Raw genomic sequence first — 24311 nt, forward strand, 5'->3', positions numbered from 1 at the left:
TCTCCACACCCTCTCCAGCATTTATTGCTTGTAGACTTTTGGATAGCAGCCATTCTGACTGGTGTGAAATGATACCTCATTGTGGTTTTGATTTGCATTTCTCTAATAATGAGTGATGTTGAGCATCTTTTCATGTGTTTGTTAGCCATCTGTATGTCTTCTTTGGAGAAATGTCTGTTTAGTTCTTTGGCCCATTTTTTGATTGGGTCGTTTATTTTTCGGGAATTCAGCTGCAGAAGTTGCTTGTATATTTTTGATATTAATTGTTTGTCTGTTGCTTCATTTGCTATTATTTTCTCCCATTCTGAAGGCTGTCTTTTCACCTTGTTTATAGTTTCCTTTGTTGTGCAAAAGCTTTTAATTTTAATTAGGTCCCATTTGTTTATTTTTGCTTTTATTTCCAATATTCTAGGAGGTGGGTCATGGAGGATCCTGCTGTGATTTATGTCGGAGAGTGTTTTGCCTATGTTTTCCTCTAGGAGTTTTATTGTTTCTGGTCTTACATTTAGATCTTTAATCCATTTTGAGTTTATTTTTGTGTACGGTGTTAGGAAATGTTCTAGTTTCATTCTTTTACAAGTGGTTGACCAGTTTTCCCAGCACCACTTGTTAAAGAGATTGTCTTTTCTCCATTGAATATTCTTGCCTCCTTTGTCGAAGATAAGGTGTCCATAGGTGCGTGGGTTTATCTCTGGGCTTTCTATTTTGTTCCATTGATCTATATTTCTATCTTTGTGCCAGTACCATACTGTCTTGATGACTGTGGCTTTGTAGTAGAGCCTGAAGTCAGGCAGGTTGATTCCTCCAGTTCCATTCTTCTTCCTCAAGATTGCTTTGGCTATTCGAGGTTTCTTATATTTCCATACAAATTGTGAGATGATTTGTTCTAGTTCTGTGAAAAATACCATTGGTAGCTTGATAGGGATTGCATTGAATCTATAGATTGCTTTGGGTAGTATACTCATTTTCACTATATTAATTCTTCCAATCCATGAACACGGTATATTTCTCCATCTGTTTGTGTCCTCTTTGATTTCTTTCATCAGTGTTTTATAGTTTTCTATATATAAGTCTTTTGTTTCTTTAGGTAGATATATTCCTAAGTATTTTATTCTTTTTGATGCAATGGTGAATGGTATTGTTTCCTTAATTTCTCTTTCTGTTTTCTCATTATTGGAGTATAGGAATGCAAGGGATTTCTGTGTGTTAATTTTATATCCTGCAACTTTACTATATTCATTGATCAACTCTAGTAATTTTCTAGTAGAGTCTTTAGGGTTTTCTATGTAGAGAATCATGTCGTCTGCAAACAGTGAGAGTTTTACTTCTTCTTTTCCTATCTGTATTCCTTTTATTTCTTTTTCAGCTCTGATTGCTGTGGCCAAAACTTCCAAAACTATGTTGAATAGTAGTGGTGAAAGTGGGCATCCTTGCCTTGTTCCTGACTTTAGGGGAAATGCTTTCAATTTTTCACCATTGAGGATAATGTTTGCTGTGGGTTTGTCATATATAGCTTTTATTATGTTGAGATATGTTCCTTCTATTCCTGCTTTCTGGAGGGTTTTAATCATAAATGGATGCTGAATTTTGTCAAAGGCTTTTTCTGCATCTATTGAGATAACCATATGGTTTTTTTCTTTCAATTTGTTAATGTGGTGTATTACATTGATTGATTTGCGGATGTTAAAAAAACCTTGCATTCCTGGGATAAAGCCCACTTGGTCATGATGTATGATCTTTTTAATATGATGTTGGATTCTGTTTGCTAGAATTTTATTAAGGATTTTTGCATCTATGTTCATCAGTGATATTGGCCTGTAGTTTTCCTTTTTTGTGACATCTTTGTCTGGTTTTGGAATTAGGGTGATGGTGGCCTCATAGAATGAGTTTGGAAGTTTACCATCTTCTGCAATTTTCTGGAAGAGTTTGAGTAGGATAGGTGTTAGCTCTTCTCTAAATTTTTGGTAGAATTCCGCTGTGAAGCCGTCTGGTCCTGGGCTTTTGTTTGCTGGAAGATTTCTGATTACAGTTTCGATTTCCGTGCTTGTGATGGGTCTGTTAAGATCTTCTATTTCTTCATGGTTCAGTTTTGGAAAGTTATACTTTTCTAAGAATTTGTCCATTTCTTCCAAGTTGTCCATTTTATTGGCATATAGCTGTTGGTAGTAGTCTCTTATGATCCTTTGTATTTCTGTGGAGTCTGTTGTGATCTCTCCATTTTCATTTCTAATTTTGTTGATCTGATTCTTCTCCCTTTGTTTCTTGATGAGTCTGGCTAATGGCTTATCAATTTTGTTTATCTTCTCGAAAAACCAGCTTTTAGTTTTGTTGATTTTTGCTATGGTCTCTTTTGTTTCTTTTGCATTTATTTCTGCCCTAATTTTTAAGATTTCTTTCCTTCTACTGACCCTGGGGTTTTTCATTTCTTCCTTCTCTAGTTGCTTTAGGTGTAGAGTTAGTTGATTTATTTGATTTTTTTCTTGTTTCTTGAGGTACGCCTGTATTGCTATGAACCTTCCCCTTAGTATTGCTTTTACAGTGTCCCATAGGTTTTGGGTTGTTGTGTTTTCATTTTCATTCGTTTCCATGCATAATTTTATTTCTTTTTTGATTTCTTCTGTGATTTGTTGGTTATTCAGAAGCGTGTTGTTTAGCCTCCATATGTTGGAACTTTTAATAGTTTTTTTCCTGTAATTGAGGTCTAATCTTACTGCATTGTGGTCAGAGAAGATGGCTGGGATGATTTCAATTTTTTTGAATTTACCAAGGCTAGATTTATGGCCCAGGATGTGATCTATCCTGGAGAAAGTTCCATGTGCACTTGAGAAAAAGGTAAAATTGATTGTTTTGGGGTGGAAACTCCTGTAAATATCAATTAAATCTAATTTGTCTATTGTATCATTTAAAGTTTGTGTTTCCTTGTTAATTTTCTGTTTAGTTGATCTATCCATATGCGTGAGTGGAGTATTAAAGTCTCCCACTATTATTGTGTTATTGTTAATTTCCCCTTTCATACTTGTTAGTATTTGCCTTATATATTGTGGTGCTCCTATGTTGGGTGCATATATATTTATGATTGTTACGTCTTCTTCTTGAATTGATCCTTTGATCTTTATGTAGTGTCCTTCTTTGTCCCTTTTCACATCCTTTATTTTAAAGTCTATTTTATCTGAAATGAGTATTGCGACTCCTGCTTTCTTTTGGTCTCCATTTGCATGGAATATGTTTTTCCATCCTTTCACTTTCAGCCTGTGTGTGTCTCTAGTTTTGAGGTGGGTCTCTTGTAGACAGCATATATAGGGGTCTTGTTTTTGTATCCATTCAGCAACCCTTTGTCTTTTGGTTGGGGCATTCAACCCATTTACATTTAAGGTAATTATTGATAAGTATGATCCCGTTGCCATTTACTTTGTTGTTTTGAGTTCGTGTTGAAACATCCTTTCTGTGTTTCCTGTTTAGAGAAGATCCTTTAGCATTTGCTGGAGAGCTGGTTTGGCGGTGCTGAATTCCCTCAGCTCTTGCTTGTCTGTAAAGCTTTTGAATTCTCCTTCATATCTGAATGAGATCCTTGCTGGGTACAGTAATCTGGGTTGTATATTATTCTCTTTCATTACTTTAAGTATGTCCTGCCATTCCCTTCTAGCCTGAAGGGTTTCTATTGAAAGATCAGCTGTTATCCTTATGGGGATCCCCTTGTGTGTTATTTGTTGTTTTTCCCTTGCTGCTTTTAATATTTGTTCTTTGTGTTTGATCTTTGTTAATTTGATTAATATGTGTCTTGGGGTGTTTCGCCTTGGGTTTATCCTGTTTGGAACTCTCTGGGTTTCTTGGACTTCTGTGACTATTTCTTTCCTCAATTTAGGGAAATTCTCAACTATTATCTCCTCGAGTATTTTTTCATGGCCTTTCCTTTTATCTTCTTCTTCTGGGACTCCTATGATTCGAATGTTGGGGCGTTTCATATTGTCCCAGAGGTCCCGGAGGTTTTCCTCATTTCTTTTGATTCTTTTTTCTTTTTTCCTCTCTGCTTCGTTTATTTCCATCATTCTATCTTCTACCTCACTTATCCTATCTTCTGCCTCCGTTATTCTACTGTTGGTTCCCTCCAGAGTGTCTTTTATCTCCTTTATTTCATTATTCATTCTATATTGATTCCTTTTTATTTCTTCTAAGTCCTTGATAAACATTTCTTGCATCTTCTCAATCTTTGTCTCCAGGCTATTTATCTGTAACTCCATTTTGCTTTCAAGATTTTGGATCATTTTTATTATCCTTATTCTAAATTCTTTTTCAGATAGATTCCCTATCTCCTCCTCTTTTGTTTGGCTTTGTGGGCATTTCTCATTGTCCTTTACTTGCTGAGTATTTCTCTGTCTTTTCATCTTGTTTAGATTGCTGTGTTAGGCGTGGCCCTTCTGTATTCTGGTAGTATGAAGTTCCTCTTTGTTGTGGAGGTTCCTCACTGCGGTTGGGGTTGGACAGGTGGCTTGTCAAGGCTTCCTGGTTGGGGGAGCTTGTGTCGGTGTTCTGGTGGGTGGAGCTGGATTTCTGCTCTCTAGAGTGTAATGGAGTGACCAGTATTAATTTTTGAGATGTCTATGGATTTGGTGTGCCTCTGGGCAGCCTGTATATTGATGCTCAGGTCTATGTTCCTGCGTTGCTGGAGAATTTGCGTGGTATGTCTTGCTCTGGAACTTATTGTCTCTTGGGTGGAGCTTGGTTTCAGTGAATTTATGGAGGCTATTGGATGGTCTCTTATTAATTAATGTTTCCCCTGGCTTTCAGTCTTATTCTTGCAGTAGCCTCAAGACTTCTCCTTCCATACAGCCTCAATAATAAAACTTTTAGGTTAATGGTGAAAAGATTCTCCACAGTGAGGGATACCCAGAAAGGTTCACTGAGTTACATGGAGAGATGAGGTGGGGGGGGTGGGTTGAGGTGACCAGGAGGGGAAGAGGGGAATTCAAATGTGGAGAGAGCAATCTAGCCAGTAAGCACTTCCCTCTGTGCTTTCCACAGTTTGGAACCCTCAGAGTGATTCACAGAGATACATAGAGAGGGGGGAGGAAGGTAACAGAGGTGAGCATGAGTAGAAAGGGAGGAATTAAGAGGGGAGAGAGAGATCTGGGCAGTATCCTGTTCCTGAAGTGTTCTCCGGTACCCAGAACACCCTCAGAGATTCACAGAATTGGGTTGAGAAGAGAAGGAGGAGGGTGGGAGATAGAGGTTCCCTGAGGGAGAAGAAAGAGCATCAATAGGTGGAGAGAGTGATCAGGCCAGTGATCACACTCCTGAGTAAAAGTGGGTCCTAAAGATTGGGTTCATAAATGTACAAAGTTGATATCAAATATGTAAAACAAAGATTAAAAATCTAGAGTAGAGGTTAGACTCTTATAAAACTTACAATCTAAAAAAAAAAAAAAGAAAAAAGGAAACAGTGTAAAAAGAAAAAAAAAACAGTAAAACAGTAAAAAAAGAAACAGTAAAAAAATGTAGAACAGGAAAAAAACATTAAAAAAAGAAAACACAAAAGGTATAAGATATATGTATGTAGTTTGCTTCAAAAATAGGGTTTGTTTTTTTTTGCAAGTTAATAGTGGGTTATGAAAATGAAAGTTAAAGGTGTAATAGAGGACTTGAAGAAAAAGGAAAGAAGAGAAAAAAAAAATTTTTTTTTTAATTAAAAAAAAAAAAAAATTAAAAAAAAAATAGTAAAAAATATATATATCCCGGACTTTCTCTGGAGCTGTTGTGAGCAGTGTGGGATCTGCTCAGTTTTAGATAGATCCTTATTCCTGCTTATACTTTTCAAGATCTATAGGTCCTTTTCAATGCAGTCGGTATTAACTACAGGGATCTTAATCTGTTGGCCTGTCCCTTCCAAAGCGCTTCCCTCTGTTTATTTGGCTTCTGTTTGGAGATCTCTTCAGTATCTAATTTCCGCCCTGCAACAAAGCGGTGGAGGTGATCTCTTTAGGTTCGCTTGTTCAATCGTGCTGTGGGGAGGAAGGAACACTGCAATTCTGGCGTGCGTGTGGTAAGCTCGCAGTGTCTCGGCCGCACTGGGTTCGCCCCCGCTCACGGCGTGTGTGCTTTCCCCGTCTACCCTGCTCAGGCTTCAGGTTACTCGGCCGGGGAGCGGGCCCTGAGCTGCGTGCACTTCCCAGGTCTAAGCCGCTCAGGTTCAGGCTCCCGGTTACTCCACAAAGGCGCAGACTCGGTTTCGCCCGCGGCTTGTGCCGTTCCCGGTCGGAGCTGCCCAGGCGGCCAGGAGTTTGGCGAGCGCGCTGTCCCCTGTTGGGGCGGTGCGGCTTATCACCTCCCTGGTCCCCGCCTCGGTTTACGGGCGCGCCCGGCTCCGGTGTGCTTTGTGTCGGTTCTGGGGAGCTGGTCTCTGGCTGCGACCCTCCCGGCGGCTGTCGACCCTCCGGGATCTCAGGCAGTCTTTGCTTAGAAACTGGGAGCCTGTTTGCCTAAAGTTAACTATTTTAAAGTGAACAGTTCAAGGACATTCTACAGTGTTTTGCAGCCACCGCCTCTATCTAGTTTGAAAGTATTTCCATCACTCCAGAGTAAAAACTCTTACTCAACAGTTTGTCCCCCTTTCCTTCTAGCTCCAGCCTCTGGCAACCATCAATCTGTGTTCTGTCTCAATGAATTTATCTGCTCTGGATATTTCCTGTAAATGGGATCATATAGTGCTTCATTCACCTGTGTATTGTCTTTGAGTCTATACATGCTAGCTTCTTGCTGACTACACTCAGATGGGCACTCAGCACTGAAGACCAACCTACTGCACTTTCTTCTGAGTGCCTCTTGCTCATTTCTCTACTAATGACCTCATCTCATTTTTAAAAACTAAAGTACTATTTGTTCAACGAGGTCTTCTTTTTCCCATCACAGACTCCTTCCACCTACCTACCTGTGTACCCACAAACTACATGCTTTCTTCCTATTCAGTGGAAGAGTTATCTCCATTTCGAAGACCATCTCCTCCTCCACTTGTGCTATGGATCACATCTTCTCTTGAGTTCAACTGATCCTCTTTGTCTCCTCTCTACTGGATCATTTTCATTAGCATACATCTTGATGCTTGTAGCTCTAGGATAGTCATTTAAACTGATGTACAGTATTTCGTGGCATGGGTATACCTCAATCCTCAGAACTTTCTTCTCTAGCTTTGCTCACCAGTCCCCCTTTATAACTTTAGGTAATTTGGCCAATTCTTAGGCCAGTGCACTTGGAGTCACTGTTGACTCTTCTCTGGGTTTCATATCCAATCCATTGCCACCTTGTGCCACTTCCATGGCCCATCCCAACTACTTTCCTGGTCTTAAACTATTTATCTTTCACACAGATTGTTGGAATATTCTCCTAACTGACTGTTTGGATTCTATTCTTATCTTACCGCTTATCGATTATTCTGATAGCAGCCAAGCAAAAGTTCTAGAAAACAAGCTTGATGTGGTATTCCTTTGATTTCAGTCTTTTAATCACTTTCACCATATATAAGTGATTTCTACTCCCTTACCGTGGTCCAGAAGACCATGTATGATCTATCTGCTACCTATATCTGTAATCCCCTTTCTCATCACTTTTTCCTTTGTTCATTCTGCTTCAGACACATTGGTCGTCTTACTGTTTCTAATATGTCAAAAACATTTCCATATGGCCCTTGTGCTTGCTATGTCTTCTTTCTTTCTTATCCACATGTCCTTCCCTCAGTTATTACATGTTTCATATACTCACTTCAGTTCAGTTCAGTTCAGTTCAGTTCAGTCGCTCAGTCGTGTCCAACTCTTTGCGACCCCATGAATCGCAGCACGCCAGGCCTCCCTGTCCATCACCAACTCCCGGAGTCTACCCAAACCTACATCCATCGAGTCAGTGATGCCATCCAACCATCTCATCCTCTGTCATCCCCTTCTCCTCCTGCCCCCAATCCTACCCAGCATTAGGGTCTTTTCCAATGAGTCAACTCTTCCCATGAGGTGGCCAAAGTATTGGAGTTTCAGCTTCAACATCAGTCCTTCCAATGAACACCCAGGACTGATCTCCTTTAGGATGGACTAGTTGGATCTCCTTGCAGTCCAAGGGACTCTCAAGAGTTTTCTCCAACACCACAGTTCAAAAGCATCAATTCTTCGGCGCTCAGCTTTCTTCACTGTCCAACTCTCACATCCATACATGACCACTGGAAAAACCATAGCCTTGACTAGATGTACTTTTGTTGGCAAAGAAATGTCTCTGCTTTTAAATATGCTATCTAGGTTGGCCATAACCTTCCTTTCAAGGAGTAAGCATCTTAATTTCATGGCTGCAATCACCATCTGCAGTGATTTTGGAGCCCAAAAAAATAAAGTCTGACACTGTTTCCACTGTTTCCCCATCTATTTCCCATGAAGTGATGGGACCAGATGCCATGATCTTAGTTTTCTGAGCGTTGAGCTTTAAGCCAACTTTTTCACTCTCCTCTTTCACTTTCATCAAGCAGCTCTTTAGTTCTTCTTCACTTTCTGCCATAAGGGTGGTGTCATCTGCATATCTGAGGTTATTGATATTTCTCCCGGCAATCTTGATTCCAGCTTGTGTTTCTTCCAGCCCAGCATTTCTCATGATGTACTCTGCATATAAGTTAAATAAGCAGGGTGACGATATACAGCCTTGACGTACTCCTTTTCCTATTTAAAAAGGGAATATGTGAGAACTTCACTTAGTTCTCATATATTCCCTTTTTAGATGGGCCTTTTCTGACCTGAGCACCATAACTCAGTTACATCCTGTCTGCCTCCAAGATCCATCCTGTCTCTCTCCAACTTCTTGCATTAGGTTTTCTGTGTGCTATATATCCATCCCTGGTGGCTCAGATGGTAAAGAATCTGCCTGCAATGAGGGAGACCCAGATTTGATCCCTGGGTCAGGAAGATCCTCTGGAGAAGGGAATGACAACCCACTCCACTATTCTTGCCTGGAGAATTCCATGAACAGAGAAGCCTGGCAGACTACAGTCCATGGGAACGCAAAGAATTGGACATGACTGAGCAACTAACATTTTCACTTTCATATATCCATCCACCCCCACCAGAATGCAGCCTCTACAAGGTCAAGGCCTTTGTCTTGAAGTGAAGTGAAGTTGCTCAGCCATGTTCAACTCTTTGCGATCCCGTGGACTGTAGCCTGCCATGCTCCTCCGTCCATGGGATTTTCCAGGCAAGAATACTGGAGTGGGTTGCCATTTCCTTCTCTAGAGAATCTTCCCGACCCAGGGATCAAATCCGGGTCTCCCACATTGTAGGCAGATGCTTTACTGTCTGAGCCACCAGGGAAGTCTTACACATTTCCATACCTGTAGCATCTAGTCAAATGCTTTGCATTTAGTAGGTTCTTAATAGATGTTGATGAAGCAATGGATGGATAATGTAGGTTGTTTTCAATTTTTTAAAACCACAAAAAGTTACAGTGAGGATCAGGCAGAATGATGTGTGAGTTATTCTCCAGGGTATATCATGGTGAATTACTGGGGTGACCATGGTGAATATTGGCAACTTTGCTTCACTAACTGCAGTCTAGACTAGTTGTTCCAGATTACCTATCCACCTGCTGAATATGAACCTTTCCACTCATTGTTCTACATTTTTCTCAGCACTCCAACATTTTATCCCAGGACTCCTGTATGCTTTTAAAAATTATTGATTACCCCCAAAGACCTTTTGTTTGTGTGTTATCTTTATCAATGTTTACCTAATTAGAAAGTAAAACTGAGAAATTTCAAAAATTATTTGTTTGTTAATTTGTTCAAATGACAATAATAAAAATACATTCTGTCAATAAAATATTTTATAAGATATTAACATAAGAAAGTATATTTTCCAAAACAGAAAAAATCAGAAAAGTGACAGCATTACATTTTTGAAAATCTTTAAATTTCTGATGTAAGTGAAGATGCTTGGATTCTTGTATCAGCTTCTGCGTTTGCTCACTTGTGATATCATATATCTTGTAGCCTTGAGTAAAATGACACTCTACATTTGAGAAAGAGTGAGTTGGAAGAGGCAAATAACTTATGATTATGATGCTTATGGTTTAGGCATCCACATTCCTTGGAAGGATCTCTCAGGACCCAGAGATCCCCAGACATCACATTTGGAACATGTGACCTGTGGAGATAGGGTGCTTGATTTTAATTTCTGTTTCCTCACTTACATGTGTGCTTGAGCCTTTAAAAAGTATGTTTATTGTCTTTCTTATTTACTCTTCTGTAGATTGTTGGTTGATGTCTTTTGAGTTTTAAAAAAATACTTCAGTTGCTAATTCCTTGTCTGAAATGTACATTGCAAATGATGAGTGAGTGAGTGAAAGTTGCTCAGTCATGTCCAACTCTTTGAGACCCCTTGTGACCCCATGGACTATACAGACCATGAAATTCTCTAGGTCAGAATACTGGAGTGGGTAGCCTTTCCCTTCTCCAGGGGGATCTTTCCAACCCAGGGATAAAACCCAGGTCTCCCGCATTGCAGGTGATTCTTTACCAGCTAAGCCACAAGGGAAGCCCAAGAATACTGGAGTGGGTAGCCTATCCCTTCTCCAGCAGATCTTCCTGACCCAGGAATCAAATCAGGGTCTCCTGCATTGCAGGCGGATTCTTTACCAACTGAGCTATCTGGGAAGTCCTACCTTCTCCCTTAATCTATGGCTTTTAAAATTTTTGTTTGTGGTACTAGTTTCAGAATTCTTAAACATTGATGATCTAGTAATAGCTTTCTTTTTTGTGATTTATTTTAGAGCTCCTTTAGTCCTCTGAAATCATAAAGATATTCTTCTGTATTTTACAATTTTAGTTTTCATATTCAGGTCCTTCATTCCACAAAAAATTAGCTTTTCCTAAGGGGAAGATTTTTTATGAGATCAGAATCTGTCCTGTTACCTTCCTACTGCAGCCATGGGTCACGACTTTTCCCAGCATCACTTATTGACCAGTGAATTCTTCCTCATTGATCTACAGTGTAGTCTCTGCCAAGGTCAGGTTTCTCTGCCACCTATGCACTGTGGTTCTTCTCTTCTCGTGGTCTATTTGAATGTTTGGATCTATAATACCCAAAGTTAGTCATTCATTATTAGCTGAGAAATACAACTAGATATCTGGTAGGGCATAACCCTCTATCCAAAAAAAATTGTTTTGACAGTTCTTGACCCTTTTCTTTCCAAATTAATTTTAAAATCAGAGTTTGAATATATAATTTTGTCAAGTTACAAACCTTTTGGGGTTTTTCTAAACATTTTCTAAACATTTCCAACTCTTAAGGAAAAAGATTTGGCAATTAGTAGTAAATACATTAAATGTTTTCATAATTTTTAATCCAATGATTCTGTTTTGGGAAATATCTACTAAGATGGCAATCAGAAATGTAAAGATACAAAATTACAAAGAAATGTAAAGATAGAAAAAGATACATTTTACAAGTTCTTATTTTTCTAGTTTTGTTGTTGGTTTGTTTTTGCAAGTTCTTTTTTTTTTAAATGCAACAAATATTTATTGGGCATCTACTATGTGCCAGGTATAGTTCTAGGTATCAGGGGTTCGTCAGTAAATACACATAAATAAATGAAATACATGGTATGTTAGAAGAGAAGCAGAGATGTATGAGAGAGACTGTGCCGCCAAGTTGGCTGTGGAACACTTGAGGAAATCAGGTGTGCTGAGAGAATATTGAGATTTTAAAAAGAGTGGTGCGAGACCTCATTTAGAAGATGACAAGTAAGTAAAGACTAAGAGCAAAACCACTTTTGTTGAATTTCTTTACTATTCCTTAATATTAAGAGTATTCTTATATTCTCTGACTTTCAGTGTTGTGATAGGAATTTAAAAGTATCCTTGATAGAAGTAACTGTACCTGTGTTAAGTTCTGCTGATAATAGCTTATCTGAAAACTGACAAGTGTTAACCACCTAGGTATAAAAGGTTTGTTTTAAAGCTTTCAAAATAATGATTTCTAAGCTCTTTTTGTTCTTTCGAAAAACAGTTAAAAGGATTACTAGCTACTCGATAATGCTGTTAATTAAGTTTATTGATGGGAGGGATCCTGATTTATCAAGCTTTTCTCTGAACTTGGAATATTACATCTAAATATTTACATATGGCTGATCAGCACCTACATATGGACAGAAGAAAAGCAAAGTGATCACATTCACAGTTTAGGTCAAAACTTGACTATTTAGGAAAGGAAAGGGTTAATCTAGATTATCTGGTTTGACTTTGATGGATGACCAGAAAATATCATAATTTTCAGGTCCCTTAGAGACATGAATGGAAGCTAGATTTTAATATATTTACTGATTTCTTTTAATTGGCAGTGGCTCCATAGAATGTTGTGTTGAGAAGGTACATCTTAAGTCATTGAGAAAAATGTTTGTAATTATTAGAAATGTGTGCATTGCAAAGAAAGAGGACAAAGAGACAGCCCTTGTGCCAAGTATTCATCAGCTTTGACCTGCACTGGCAGAGTTAGCTTATGTGCCACATCGATCCGTGGGCCCAGCGTGTCAAGGCTTGTGCTGTCTGTGCTTGTAAAATCTGTACTGAGAATCAGTGAGCAGGAATGGACTGAGTCAATAATCTAAAAGCTTCACTCACAGAGAAGAAAGGCTAAAGTCTATGTCTTGAAGTGTGTGTCATAAGTCTAAGTGGAAAATATGGCAGATGGACAGCCCCAAATGACATTCTTGTGTTAGAACCTGTGAAGATCAAGAAAGGCAACTAAAAGCAGGAATATTCAGGACCTGTGCATTAAGTGAACTGAGTGGGATTCTGCCAGCAGGTGTCTCCTAGTCATAGAGCCACTTTTCGTGAGGTGCTTGCATCCTTCACCCTTCTTTGTTGCCTGTGAGAGGCTGTGCTCACATCTGCACGGATAGAAACATTAGAATTGCAGAGTGTTTTTTTAGCTTATTATGACTAACTTTGAGTTTCATACCGTATTACTTTGCATCTTCAAACCTAGTTCCCCCCCCTGCCCAGTTTTATTGAGAAATAACTGACATACATCACTGTATAAGTTTGAGCTGTATAGCATGATGGTCTGATTTACATGTATTGTGAAATGATTCTCGTAAATGGATCATCTTCTCATATAGACATAATTAACAAAAGAAAAGAGAAAAAAAATTTCTTTTTATGGTGAGACCTCATAGGATTTACTCTCTTAACTTTTCTGTATCTCATACAGCATGGGTAACTATAGCCTTCATGTTGTACATTACATCCCTAGTGTTTATCTTGTAATTGGAAGTTTGTACCTTTTGACCACCTTTTCTAATTTCCCCTCCCTCTTCCCCTTCACTTCTGGTAACCACAGGTCTGATTGATCTCTTTCCCTATGAATTTTTTTTTTCCTCATTTGGATACAACATATAAGTGAGATCATACAGTATTTGTCTTTCTCTAGCTGACTCATTTTTTTTTTTTAATAAATTTATTTATTTTAGTTGGGGGCTAATTACTTTACAATATTGTAATAGTTTTTGCCATACATTGACATGAATCAGCCATGGGTTTACATGTGTTCCCCTTCCTGGACCCCCCACCCACCTCCCTCCCCATCCCATCCTTCTGGATCATCCCATTGCCCCGGCCCTGAGCCCTTGTCACATGCATCGAACATGGAATGGTGTTCTGTTTCACATATGATATAGCTGACTCATTTTAAGTAGCATGATACATTCAAGGTCCATCCATCTTGTCTCAATTGATAGGATTTTTCTCATTTTTTTATATCTGAGTTATATGTATACATATATATTTCAGTATTAACGTCTTAGCAGATATATGGTTTGCAAGTACTCTTTCCTCTTCTGTGTATGTTGTCTTTTCATTTTGTTGTGTTGATGGTTTCTTTTGCTGTGTAGAAGCTTTTTAGTTTGATGGTAGTCCCACTTGTTCAGTTTTGATTTTGTTGCTTATGTTTTGTATTCTTCAGATGTTATATTCAAAGAGTCAATACCATGATCTATGTCAAGGAGCTTTATTTCCTATGTTTTCTTCTAGGAGTTTCATAGTTTCAGGTCTTACATTTAAGTCTTTTGCAAGTAGTGTAAGACATAGGTCCAAATTTACTCTTTGACATGTGAATGCCCAATCATCTTAGCATCATGTATTAAAAAGACTATCTTTTCTCCATTGCATATTCTTGGCTGCCTTGTCAATTATTAGTTGGCTGTATCTGCAAATATTTTTTAAAGTAGAAGTTCAAGAGGAGTCTAAGTATTCAGCTATAAGAAAAGGGGTAACTAAAAGTTAGTGACTATAAATAAAGATTATTACCTAGGTATTCACAATGATGTTGATTAAAATGACTAATACTCTTGTTATAAAGTTAAGTAAAAAAAGGATAGAAAATTACAAATAAATTGGCTTTGTAATTAAAACAAAAACATCTTGACAAAATAAAATAACATTCCTAATTTTCTCATGATTGATGTATTTTTAAAAATTTTCTCTTGATATCAGTCTTAGTTACTGTTAGTTGCTTTTGAATTATCGCTGCCCTCGAATAGGCTGTGTGTATGCTAAGTCACTTCAGTTGTGTCCAACTCTGTGCAACCCTGTGGACCGTACCCTGCCAGGCTCCTCTGTCCATCAGATTCTCCAGGCAAGAATACTGGAGTGGGTTGCCATGCCCTCCTCCAGGGGATCTTCTCAACCCAGGGATCGAACCTGCTTTTTTTTTTGTCTCCTGCATTGGCAGGTGGGTTGTTTACCATTAGTGCCACCTGAGAAGCCCAAAATATGGTGAGGCTGTCTTTAATTAGCTTTATTGCAGCCATAAGTCTTATAGATACTTCAGGAAATAACTGCCATTTCAGTATTAAAACAGAAAAAAACGAGGGACGATATGTATGTGTACTTATGGCTGATTCTTGTTGTTGTATGGCAGAAACCAACACAACATTGTAAAGCAATTATCCTCCAATTAAAAATAAAACCCCTTTCAATCATTTTACTTACTTAAACTAAAATTTACATAAATACACATATACATACATCTCCATTATATCACCAATATCAGATTATCCTGCTGTGTTATTAACACTTTGCTTCATTTTTAATTTCAGCTCATCCCAGTGTCCAAAAGGTGGTGCTAGCATCATCTGCATCAGATATTCCTGTCCCATCTCCTCGTGCTTCAGAAATTTCAGTTCCTGCTGATCTGGATAAGACGATAACAGAACTAGCCGACTGGCTGGTATTGATCGACCAGATGCTGAAGTCCAACATTGTCACTGTCGGGGATGTAGAAGAGATCAATAAGACAATTTCGCGAATGAAAGTAGGTACCTAGTGTCAAGGTTTGTCATGGAAACACCACAGCACAGGAGTAGACAAGATCTGTCTGGATCGCCTTTGTTTATCTTAAACTCTGGGAGAATGCTGCTGCTGCTGCTGCTAAGTCGCTGCAGTCGTGTCCGGCTCTGTGCGACCCCATAGATGGCAGCCCACCAGGCTACCCTGTCCCTGGGATTCTCCAGGCAAGAATACTGGAGTGGGTTGCCATTTCCTTTTCCAGTGCATGCATGCATGCTAAGTTGCTTCAGTTGTGTCCGACTCAGTGCGGCTCTTTGGACAGCAGCCCACCAGGCTCCTCTGTCCATGGGATTCTCCAGGCAAGAATACTGGAGTGGTTTGCCATTTCCTTCTCCACTGGGAGAATGAGCTTAAAAAAAGTTTTTTTTTAAGTATTTCTTTCCCATTTAATCTGCGGTATTTTTATCCCACTGAGTTCTTAACTCACATAAATCATTTAAGCAGCACTTCTTAGGAACAGGAAGGCCACTGAAAGAAGCCAGGATGCTTTCAACCAACTTTTCCATCATCTGTCCCTCTTGCTTGATGAGTCTCACTTCCACTGTGAGGTGTTGGAGTGACATTCTTCAGCTCCAACAAAGGATGATCTCTGGGCTGGGGCTCTGGGTTCTTCACACCCAGTGCTGGCGCCTTAATGAGCCCGGTCTGAAGGGCTTCCACCAGGGCATCTTCATCAACTAGCAGACCTCTGCTGATGTTGATGAGGATGGCGGTGGGCTTCAGTAACCTCAGTTCCCGCTTCCCGATCATACCCTGGGTCCGGGGCATCAGACTCACAGCCAACATCACAAAGTCTGGCCGCTGAAGCAGGTCACCCAGCCTCTCACAGTACGTGGCCCCAACAGCTTCCTTCTCCAATTTTCAGTACTCTTCTGTTAATAAACCGCTTTTGGGGCTTCTCTGGTGGCTCAGATGGTAAAGCGTCTGCCTGCAATGTGGGAGACCCAGGTTTGATCCCTGGGTCACTCCAGTATTCTTGCCTGGAAAATTCCATGGAGGGAGGAGCCTGGTAAGCTACAGTCCATGGGCTTGCAAAGAGTCAGACATGACTGAGCCACTTGACTTCACTTTCACAAGGAAAGTATCTGTGCTTGCGTCTGGAAAGCAGGGCCTCCAAAATGATTAATTAGGGGGACTCTGTGTGGGAGTGAACAGCGACGAGCCCTTCCTCAGCGAGGTTATCCTGTCCGTCCACTCCCGGGTCCCGTGGCACCGTGGAAGCTCAGATGCCAGTTCAATGACTGGAGAGGCAGTAGGTCTGAAGCATCCTGTCCCGACATGGACCGCCGGTCCGCCCCCAGCCCCTCAGAGCGGAGTCCACGTCCCTCTTAAAGCTCTGATGAATAAAGCTTTTCTTGCATTTGTGTTGTTCTGGTTAAGAATGTGAGCTGTAGACTCTGTGTTTTTACGATCTAAAACTGATGTCACAAATCTGGCCATATCAGTATAAACGTGAACTTGTGTTAATTTAATCGCTAGTGTCATATAGGCATTTGTTGAAGTGCCTTTTCAACCTGTATTTCATAATGAGCTTATTTAACTGTTGACATCATCAGTGAGACTCTCCTGACTATAATTTTATTTCTATACATACGCCATTTGATATCAACTTTAAAGTTCTTTCTCCATATTCAGTGTATTTTTGGTACTGGACTATGTGTTGTCTAGGGATGCTGAGAAGAATATATCAGATAGAAACTAAGAATGAACTATGAAAAATAAAATAATGGCAGCTATCGCTAACTCTTAAGTGCTTACTGTGTGCTAGCTGTCTTTCTAAGTATTCAACATGTATTATCTCATTCACTTTAACAATCTTGTGAAGTAGGTAGTAGTTTTATTTCCGTATTAAAGATGTATGTGACCAGGCATAATCTAATAAAAGCCACTGGGCAGGTACAAGCTCTGTGGTAGAGGGGCCAAGATGAGGAAGGGGTTACATCCACAGTGAAGGAATGCAGACTATGTGGAATTTTGACACTTAGAGACAAAATAAATAACATTCCTGGTATAGGGACCAGGGTGAATAAAGACTTGAGGCAGGGAGCATGAGGGATGGTGGTTCAACAATTGTGCATTAAGGAGGTGTAGTGGAAGTCAGATCAAGTCCATCTTCTGAAGGAGCTTGTGGACTAAGCAAAGCTTTTTGGACTTTTAGTCTGTAAGCAATCAATAAGCATCTTTTCTTCCCATTTTCTTTTTAAAACTGTGGCTGGAGACTGATCATAACAATGCTCTGCTTGAGTAAGAAGACTGGGAATAGTGCAAGAGATGCTTAAAACAAGGAGAAAAGCCTTTTCTGAGGGGCTGAGATGATGTCATTGCAATTAGCGGAAATCAGGAACAGAAGAAATGGAATGTGGATGAGGGCTTGATTGATTTAGTTTCACATACGTTGTGTTGAGAGGTCCTTATGCCACTTACAAGGAAATGATCAGCATTCATTGAACTGTCTCTTTGATTCAGGATTAGAAGTTGTGAATAAGCCATTTAGAAATAATACTTGACACTATAGGAATAATTGAAATCTGAAAAGTTAGTGAATGCACAGAGGAAGAGCTGTGGATTCTCTTTGGAAGTTGTATATTTTAATCTTTATGGCTATTTATGAGTTCTAGACTTAAAACACACCATTTTCCTAATATTGCTAACTTTTCCCTCCTAAGAAACTCAAACTTTCTCAAGCAGCGGTTTTTTATGTCTGTGCTATGCTGTGTTGGGCTTAATCGCTCAGTTGTGTCTGACTCTTTGTGTTTAGGGTTATTTAATTTGCAGTTATTCCAGTTTGAATTTTTCTAACCCCTCATCTCCACTCCGTAGGTGCCATTAGTTTATGTTCATTTCCGTTGTAGGACAGATGTGCAGAGCATCAGTTGCAGAAATCACTGCTAATGTTTTTGTTTTCTGGTTGCACTAAGTCTTTGTTGCAGGGCATGGGCTTCTCTAGTTGTGACACATGGGCTCAGTAGTTGCAGTCCACGGGCTTAGTTGCTCCAAGGCATGTGTGATCTTAGTTCCCAGAGCAGTGACTGAACCGGAATCCCTTGCACTGGGAGGTGGATTCTTAACCAGAGACCACCAGGGAAGTCCCATTGCTAATGTTTTGAAGATACTTTTTAGGTTTCAAAGGGATTTTCTTCATTTAATCTCCTCAGGCTTGATATAGCTGAGCTGCAAGTGTTTTTATTATTTCTTTTTGTGGAAAAAAGACCGTAGACAGGTAAAGTACCTTGCCTGGTGAGCCAGATAATAAGTGGGAGAGCCAAGATTCGAACCTGGGACCTCTGACTCCAGATCCTGCACTTTCTCCTCTATATCACTGATGCCTCACTGCCCTTACAGGAGGAAAAGAACAGCTTAGATGGCAGCACACCAGTTAGGCTTTGTTAGTGTTTTTATCATACGGCTTATTAACCTTTCTTAACGATCATTTTGTCTTGACAGATCACAAAGGACGACTTAGAACAGCGCCATCCTCAGCTCGATTATGTCTTTACATTGGCGCAGAATCTGAAAAATAAAGCTTCCAGTTCAGACGTGAGAACAGCAATCACTGAAAAATGTAAGATTTAAAAAATGAAATTATACATCATCGTTCACGTTCCTTGAAAATGGTAACATGCACATTTTTGAAGATTTTTCAGCCAGAAGTTAATATTATTTGATAATTTGATATTTGATAATCTCTATTAATAAAATAGCTTTCCCTTGTTTTTTTTTATTTTTTGTGAAGATTGTCATAATTCCCTTATGAGTTTCTTAAACTGTGAACAGCATTACTTTTTAAGTAATTAGTAATACATTGAAGTTTTTTTTTTTCATTTAGGTTAGAATTTCTTTCAAAGAAACCAAAAAGACAAAAGTTAGAGAAACCCATAGGAATGCAAATCCATTCTATTATATTCACTGAAACCAAATCTTACTGTGTCTTTTAACTCCTCTTCTCAGAATTCATTCCAAAAATATGTATTGAGTAGCTACTGTATACCTGTGTACCTGACTCTAATTTGAGAATACTTTAGTTAAATACAACATGAAACAAAACAAAAATTAAATACAACTCAGCAGCAACAAAGGTCCCTGTTTCGAATTGGCTTTCTGGCCTAAAAGCATCTGTTAAATCTGTATGACCTATGAAACAGTCAGGATTCTTAAGAATGTCATGTAGGGACAATCACTGTCTGTTTGCATCATTCCCTTCCTCTCTGTAGCCCTCAGCACTGTCTGTAGCTGTCCTGAATGATATCTGTTCTTTGTAACGTCCTGACATTTCCTTGTCTTCTTACCTTTATTCACATTATGTTTTCTTCTTCTTGGCCTTCTCTCCCCAGGTGAAATTCTACTCACCCACTCTGCGAAGTCGTTCCCACCCTCTTTTAGTCCCTGGTGAACTGTATTTTCTATCTTTAGTTCCTGCTATGGCCTTTCCCCCCCATAATTTTATTGTAGATCTCACAATTAATTCTCTCTCCCTTCTATAAATTGTAAATATTCACGTCTTTGGCCCCAAGATTTCCCGCACTGCCCAGTACCAATTAGGAACTTAATAAATACTTGTGGCAGAATATAAACTGGAAGGTATTTTATTACCTTGCCTAATATTTCTCAAGGAAAGTCAACTGTTCCCCCTATTAAACATGTTTTGATTTCAACATGAATGTGGCATGAGCAAAGTTATTATGAGAGATCAGTTAGCAGAGAACTTTTAGTATCTCACAATGTTGGTTTGTTTTTACTAAGTGAGCCATTTTATTTCTTTTTAAATTAATTGATAGATTGTGTGTGTGTGTTCAGTTATGTCTGACTCTTTGCAACCCCATGGACTGTAGCCCGCCAGGCTCTTCTGTCCCAGGGATTCTCTAGGCAGCAAGGATTGCCATTTGCTCCTCCAGGGGATCTTCCTGACCCATGGATTGAACCCAGTAGGAGGGTTCTTTACCGCTAGTGCCACCTGGGAAGTCTCTTCTTTTTTTGTAACTCCCTCTTAAAAATAGAAGAGGAAAGAAAGTAGGAGAGAGAAAAGGAGAAGAGAAAGGGACAGAAAAAGAAAATCAAAGAAAGAAAAATAAAGAGTAAAAAAAAGAGAGGAAAAGAGTCAATATGGATTTTTTATAATAAAAACTGTTGATACATAGAACTTGAATCTCATTTACTTTTAGTGCTTCTCTTAAATATATAAAAACACTTCCTTTTAGAAAGGTTTCATGCTACAGAAAAACAAATATGAAAAGAATTCTTAAATATTTTGTTTTCTCTTAAAATCAATGCTACCTTCGAGCATTTCCTTAGAGGATGACAAGTGACTGTATCTGTGGTCGTAAAATTATATCATAAAATCCTGTCAAAATCTCCCTTCTTCAGACCAGGTTCTGTAAATATAAACTAGGTAAGAATTAATTTTTTAAATAATTTTTTGTTTCTCAGTTTAAAATAGTAAATATCTTTATTGTGAGATATTTTAATGTGATCAGAATAGAGTTTAATTCAACATTTTTTTCTTCAAGGATCATTTCAGAAATTTATCAGTCATATAGTGTGGCAGACATAATAAAATTCCTTTAAAATGTATGTACCATTTGGCTACCTTTCTCTTTCCATATATGACCTTATTTATGATGAATTTGGTATCATGTATTTTTTCCTTTTCCTAATGGCTGCTTTCTGGGATTTTTTTTTTTTTTCTTTTAATGTAATGCCTCCTCCAGTGGAAAAGGTCAAGAACCAGTGGGATAACACCCAGCACGGTGTGGAGATGAGACGGCAGCAGCTGGAGGACATGATTATTGACAGTCTCCAGTGGGATGACCACAGGGAAGAGACTGAAGAGCTCATGAGAAAGTATGAGGCTCGCCTCTATATTCTTCAACAGGCTCGAAGGGATCCACTTGTCAAACAGATTTCTGATAATCAGGTAAGTAAGACTCATTAGTTACTTTCTGGCATTACCAATTTGTGGGATACGCTTTTTTAGTCTATTGTTCACCATAATTTTTATGACCCTTGTCATAAAGTTTTCCCAAGTGCTTAGAATGTACATTGAAATTTATATTAAAATTTGACCAGGAAGGTTTTCTGGAAAATTTCCAGAGTAATAACGAGTAGAAATGTACATGTATCCCAGAATTACAGCTCACTGATTCTTTGTAGATGGAACACACCCATGAACCAACATCTAGAAAGAAAACACCTTCAGAATCTCAGGAATCCTCCTTTTGTTCCCTTCTGTATTTACATTGAAGGTTATTTTTATTTATGAAATCTCCCAAAATTTTCATGAGGGCTAATGTGGTGAACAAGGGCTTCTCAGGTGACACTAGTGGTAAATAACCCTCCTTCCAATGCAGGAGACTTAAGAGATGTAAGTTTGATCCCTGGATCAGGAAGATCCCCTGGAGGAGGGCATAGCAGCCCACTCCAGTGTTCATGCCTGGGGAATCCCATGGATAGAAGAGCCTGGCAGGCTACAGTCCATAGGGTCACAAAGAGTCAGACATGACTGAAGAGATTTAGCAGACATGTAGTGAACAAATCAAGTATTAAGTTGAGTTTCTTTTAATACCTTTATAACCAAACTGTTTTATCAATATCATCAGAGCAAGTACCTTTTTTATGATTAGTTTGATTATAGAGTTGATGATATTGAACACTTATGGTACTTAAAAGTGCTATTTTAAATCTCTCTACAATCATAGAAAATATTCTTGAATTGGAGGTTATGGTTGTTAGGTTATATTTTGGTGTAACATTGATTTGCCCTTCAGATAGCTTAGATGAAGGTGTATGCTTGTGAAGGATATAATATAGAATATACGGGAAGCCAAATCTGAAGCAGGACAGCATGTTTTTATTCTTCAGACCTGTAGACTTTCCAAGATTGCAATTTAAAAATCAAGTGGCCAGGTATCCTGGTTTTCTGGATCATTCTCTATCTATCTCTATGCTATCTGCTATGCTGTCACTGTCATTCTCTATGCTATCTGCTGATTTGTTTTCACCAAATGACTCAAAAAATAATAATCAGCAAAGCCCTTGGACTCTTAACCAGAGGAATACAATTGAAAGCGATATCAGTGTTTCAATCATTATATTCAGAATATTCTTTTCTAAATAGCAGCATTAGCATGAAAAGGGAAAAAGATATGACACTGAAAGATGGACTCCCCCATTCGCTAGGTGCCCAATATGATACTGGAGAAGAGTGGGGAAACAACTCCAGAAAGAATGAAGAGATGGAGCCAAAGCGAAAACAATGCCCAATTATGCATGTGACTGGTGATAGAAGTAAAGTAAAGTGCTGTAAAGAACAGTATTGCATAGGAACCTAGAATGTTAGGTCCATGAATCAAGGTAAATTGAAAGTGGTCAAAAAGGAGATAGCAACAGTGAACATGGACATTTTAGGAATCAGTGAACTAAAGTGGACTGGAATGGGTGAGTTTAATTCAGATGATAATTATATCTACTACTGTGGGCAAGAATCCCTTAAATGGAGTAACCATCATAGTCAACAAAAGAGTCTGAAATGGCAGTGCTTGGGTGCAATCTCAAAAATGACAGAATGATCTCTGTTCGTTTCCAAGGCAAACCATGCAATATCACAGTAATCCAAGTCTATGCCCTGACCAGTATTGCTGAAGAAGTGAAGTTGAACAGTTCTATGAAGACCTACAAGAACTTCTAGAATTAACATCCAGAAAAGATGTCCTTTTCATCATAGGGGACTGGAATGCAAAAGTAGGAAGTCAAGAGAAATCTGGAGTAACAGGCAAGTTTGGCCTTGGAGTACAAAATGAAGCAGGGCAAAGGCTTACAGAGTTTTGCCAAGAGAATGCACTGGTCATAGCAAACACCCTCTTCCAACAACACAAGAGACGACTCTACACATGGACATCACCAGATGGTCAATACCAAAATCAGATTGATTATATTCTTTGCAGCCAAAGATGGAGAAGCTCTATACATCAGAAAAAAAAGACTGAGAGCTGACTGTGGCTCAGATCATGAGCTCCTTATTGCCAAATTCAGCCTTAAATTGAAGAAAGTAGGGAAAACCACTAGACCATTCAGGGATGACCTAAATCAAATCCCTTATGATTAAACAGTGGAAGTGACAAACAGATTCAAGGGATTAGATCTGATCGACAGAGTGCCTGAAGAACTATGGACAGAGGTTCGTGACATTGTACAGGAGGCAGTGATCAAGACTATCCCTAAGAAAAAGAAATGCAAAAAGATAAAATGGTTGTCTTAGGAGGTCTTACAAATAGCTGAGAAAAGAAGTGAAGCTAAAGGCAAAGGAAGAAAGGAAAGATATATCCGTCTGAATGCAGAGTTCCAAAGAATAGCGAGGAGAGATAAGAAAGCCTTCCTCAGTGTACAATGCAAAGAAATAAAGGAAAACAATGGAATGGGAAAGACTAGAGATCTCTTCAAGAAAATTAGAGATACCAAGGGAACATTTCATGCAAAGATGGGCACAATAAAGGACGGAATGGTATGGACCTAACAGAAGCAGAAGATATTAAGAAGAGGTGGCAAGAATACACAGAAGAACTGTACAAAAGAGATCTTCATGACCCAGATAACCACGATGGTATGATCACTCACCTAGAACCAGACATCCTGGAATGTGAAGTCAAGTGGTCCTTAGGAAGCATCACTACGATCAAAGCTAGTGGAGGTGATGGAATTCCAGTTGAGCTATTTCAAATCTTAAAAGATGATGCTGTGAAAATGCTGCACTCGATATGCCAGCAAATTTGGAAAACTCAGCAGTGGCCACAGGACTGGAAAAGGTCAGTTTTCATTCCAATCCCAAAGAAAGGCAATGCCAAAGAATGCTCAAACTACCAAGTGCACTCATCTCACACGCTAGTAAAGTAATGCTCAAAATTCTCCAAGCCAGGCTTCAACAGTATGTGAACCATGAACTTCCAGGTGTTCAAGTTGGTTT

At 39.0% G+C, this 24311-nt stretch overlaps 1 protein-coding gene across 6 annotated transcripts in view; it reads left to right on the forward strand.

Annotated features, from left to right (window-relative positions):
- UTRN (utrophin) overlaps positions 1 to 24311 on the forward strand; it is a 538953-nt gene that overhangs the window by 244822 nt on the left and 269820 nt on the right. For all 6 annotated transcript variants that reach the window (XM_081531053.1, XM_081531054.1, XM_081531057.1 and 3 more), the window contains 3 exons: positions 15109 to 15323; positions 18803 to 18920; positions 21064 to 21269. In XM_081531053.1, coding sequence (XP_081387179.1) covers positions 15109 to 15323; positions 18803 to 18920; positions 21064 to 21269 — 539 coding nt within the window. The remainder of the gene's footprint in view (positions 1 to 15108; positions 15324 to 18802; positions 18921 to 21063; positions 21270 to 24311) is intronic.

Source organism: Giraffa tippelskirchi, chromosome 9 (assembly GCF_054371585.1).
Source record: "Giraffa tippelskirchi isolate mGirTip1 chromosome 9, T2T-mGirTip1v1.2.pri, whole genome shotgun sequence".
Lineage (NCBI taxonomy): Eukaryota > Metazoa > Chordata > Mammalia > Artiodactyla > Giraffidae > Giraffa > Giraffa tippelskirchi.